Genomic DNA, 1753 nt, shown 5'->3' on the forward strand with positions numbered 1-1753 from the left:
AGACCCTTACTCAAGAAGCTTCTTTACCTAGGTTTAACTCAGAACCAGTGACCCATTTAAACTAAACATGGTTTTTTTTTGTGGAAAATTTTATGCTCTGCTATAACCTGCATATTTCAGCTTCTGTAAACCAGCTTGCTTGCCTTGCAGAACATCCTGTATGCCAAACAGGATGCGGTTTATGCCTATAAGAACCTTTCCCTAATGAGGCTGGGGGCTGCACTCTATCCAGACTGGCTGGGGAGACAGCCGCCAGCCGGCAGGAGAAATAAACCTTCCACAACCCCCAAGTATTTTTGTGTGGTGTCCGCCTTATTGAGAACTGCACCTCACAACAATAGAAGTTCTTCTCACATGTATAAATGCAATATAGAAGAAATAAATGAGATAATGCATGCAAAGCCAGTAGCACACTATCTGGTACATAGCCCACAGCCTGGAAATGGTAGCCCTGTCTGTAGTTAATCTAAATAAAGTCCTAATAACTAACTGTATATTCATGTGACTGTTAAGAGACCTGGGATGTCCAGAGCTATAAGCTACTCTGCGGAACTTGATTCTCCACTGCTGCACTGTGTTACATAGATTTATTCAGAGAAAGAGACCCATTGGAGAGAGGGATGGAGGGGGAGAATCACATGGCATTTGATGCTCAGCTCAGGGACTTCTTTCTTAAAACTCTAGGTGATTTCTAATTACAAAATAAGGTATAAAGCATGCTTCAGTGAATACGCAAGAAAAAGAAAAGAGTCAGTCAGTCAGTTATCACACAATCCATTCATTTTGTTAGGAAAATGATAGGGTCTTATATTCACAAAGTTTACAAACAATTCCTTATGTAAAAATATAACCAATATTCCTGTTTTACTTATATCAATGTTAACTTTTTTTCTTGAAGCTTTCTAACATTTAATGAGTGATTTTCTTTAACAGAGACTGATTTTTCTACAGAAAATGTTAAGGAAAATAAACAATAAATTTATTAAATGAAATAAGTTACCTAAATATACTAAATGAAATTCTAAACGGAATGTCTATTTCATTAAAGCATCAAAGTTCAGGCAAAGAGCAATAAACTTGAAAATTATATTAAAACTTATGCTTGCAGAAGAGCACTCCTTCTGGCTGGCAGACCTTTGAGTCCACTGGAAGTCTTGCAGCTGTGGTCCATCACGCAGGACGGAAAAGTATTTCAGAGAGGACCAGATTTTCAATCTACTTCTCTTGATTTCCCTCTAACACTTTGAGATAACTCTTGAGACTTAGGTTGCAGTTACTTAAGCAAATTATCCATTAATGGGGTCTATATTCCTGAGAGAGAGAAAGGTCTGTAATTTATGATCAAAGTCAATGGCTCTAAACTGAGGTTCCTTGTATTTTCTGGTCATCTTGGCACCCAGATATGTTATGAGTTCACATCTCTCTATAAACTGCTCCATCTTCTTCTTATACTTTTTTCTTGTATATTCAGAACCTTTGGGATTAAATGCTGTAGAAAATTTCACAGAACTGTGAATGTTTTCTGTTAGGTTAGTGAGTCATTAAATACAAGAGAAAAAGAACTGGGCATATGATTGAGTTGCATAGCAATGGTTGAGGAGATACCCAAATTGCAAATAAGATTTCAGGATTATTTTATTTTAGATCATCATTGCCTATATTCACATTTCTCTATGGCATGTATTGTTGAGAGCTTCGTCCCTGCTTTTAAAACTGGACATTTTTTTTTTTTTTTTTTTTTTTTTTTTTTTTT

General features: G+C 36.2%; 1 protein-coding gene across 1 annotated transcript in view; it reads right to left on the reverse strand.

Annotated features, from left to right (window-relative positions):
• Nucleotides 1-762: 762 nt before the first annotated feature.
• The window catches only part of AK9 (adenylate kinase 9), a 129285-nt gene continuing 128294 nt past the window's right edge, over nt 763-1753 (reverse strand). The window contains exon 39 of the mRNA XM_008577430.1: nt 763-1489. Within this exon, the coding sequence (XP_008575652.1) occupies nt 1287-1489 (203 nt within the window). The 3' untranslated portion in view covers nt 763-1286. The remainder of the gene's footprint in view (nt 1490-1753) is intronic.

The sequence above is a fragment of the Galeopterus variegatus genome, unplaced genomic scaffold, assembly GCF_000696425.1.
Source record: "Galeopterus variegatus unplaced genomic scaffold, G_variegatus-3.0.2 Scaffold1507, whole genome shotgun sequence".
NCBI classification, from domain to species: domain Eukaryota; kingdom Metazoa; phylum Chordata; class Mammalia; order Dermoptera; family Cynocephalidae; genus Galeopterus; species Galeopterus variegatus.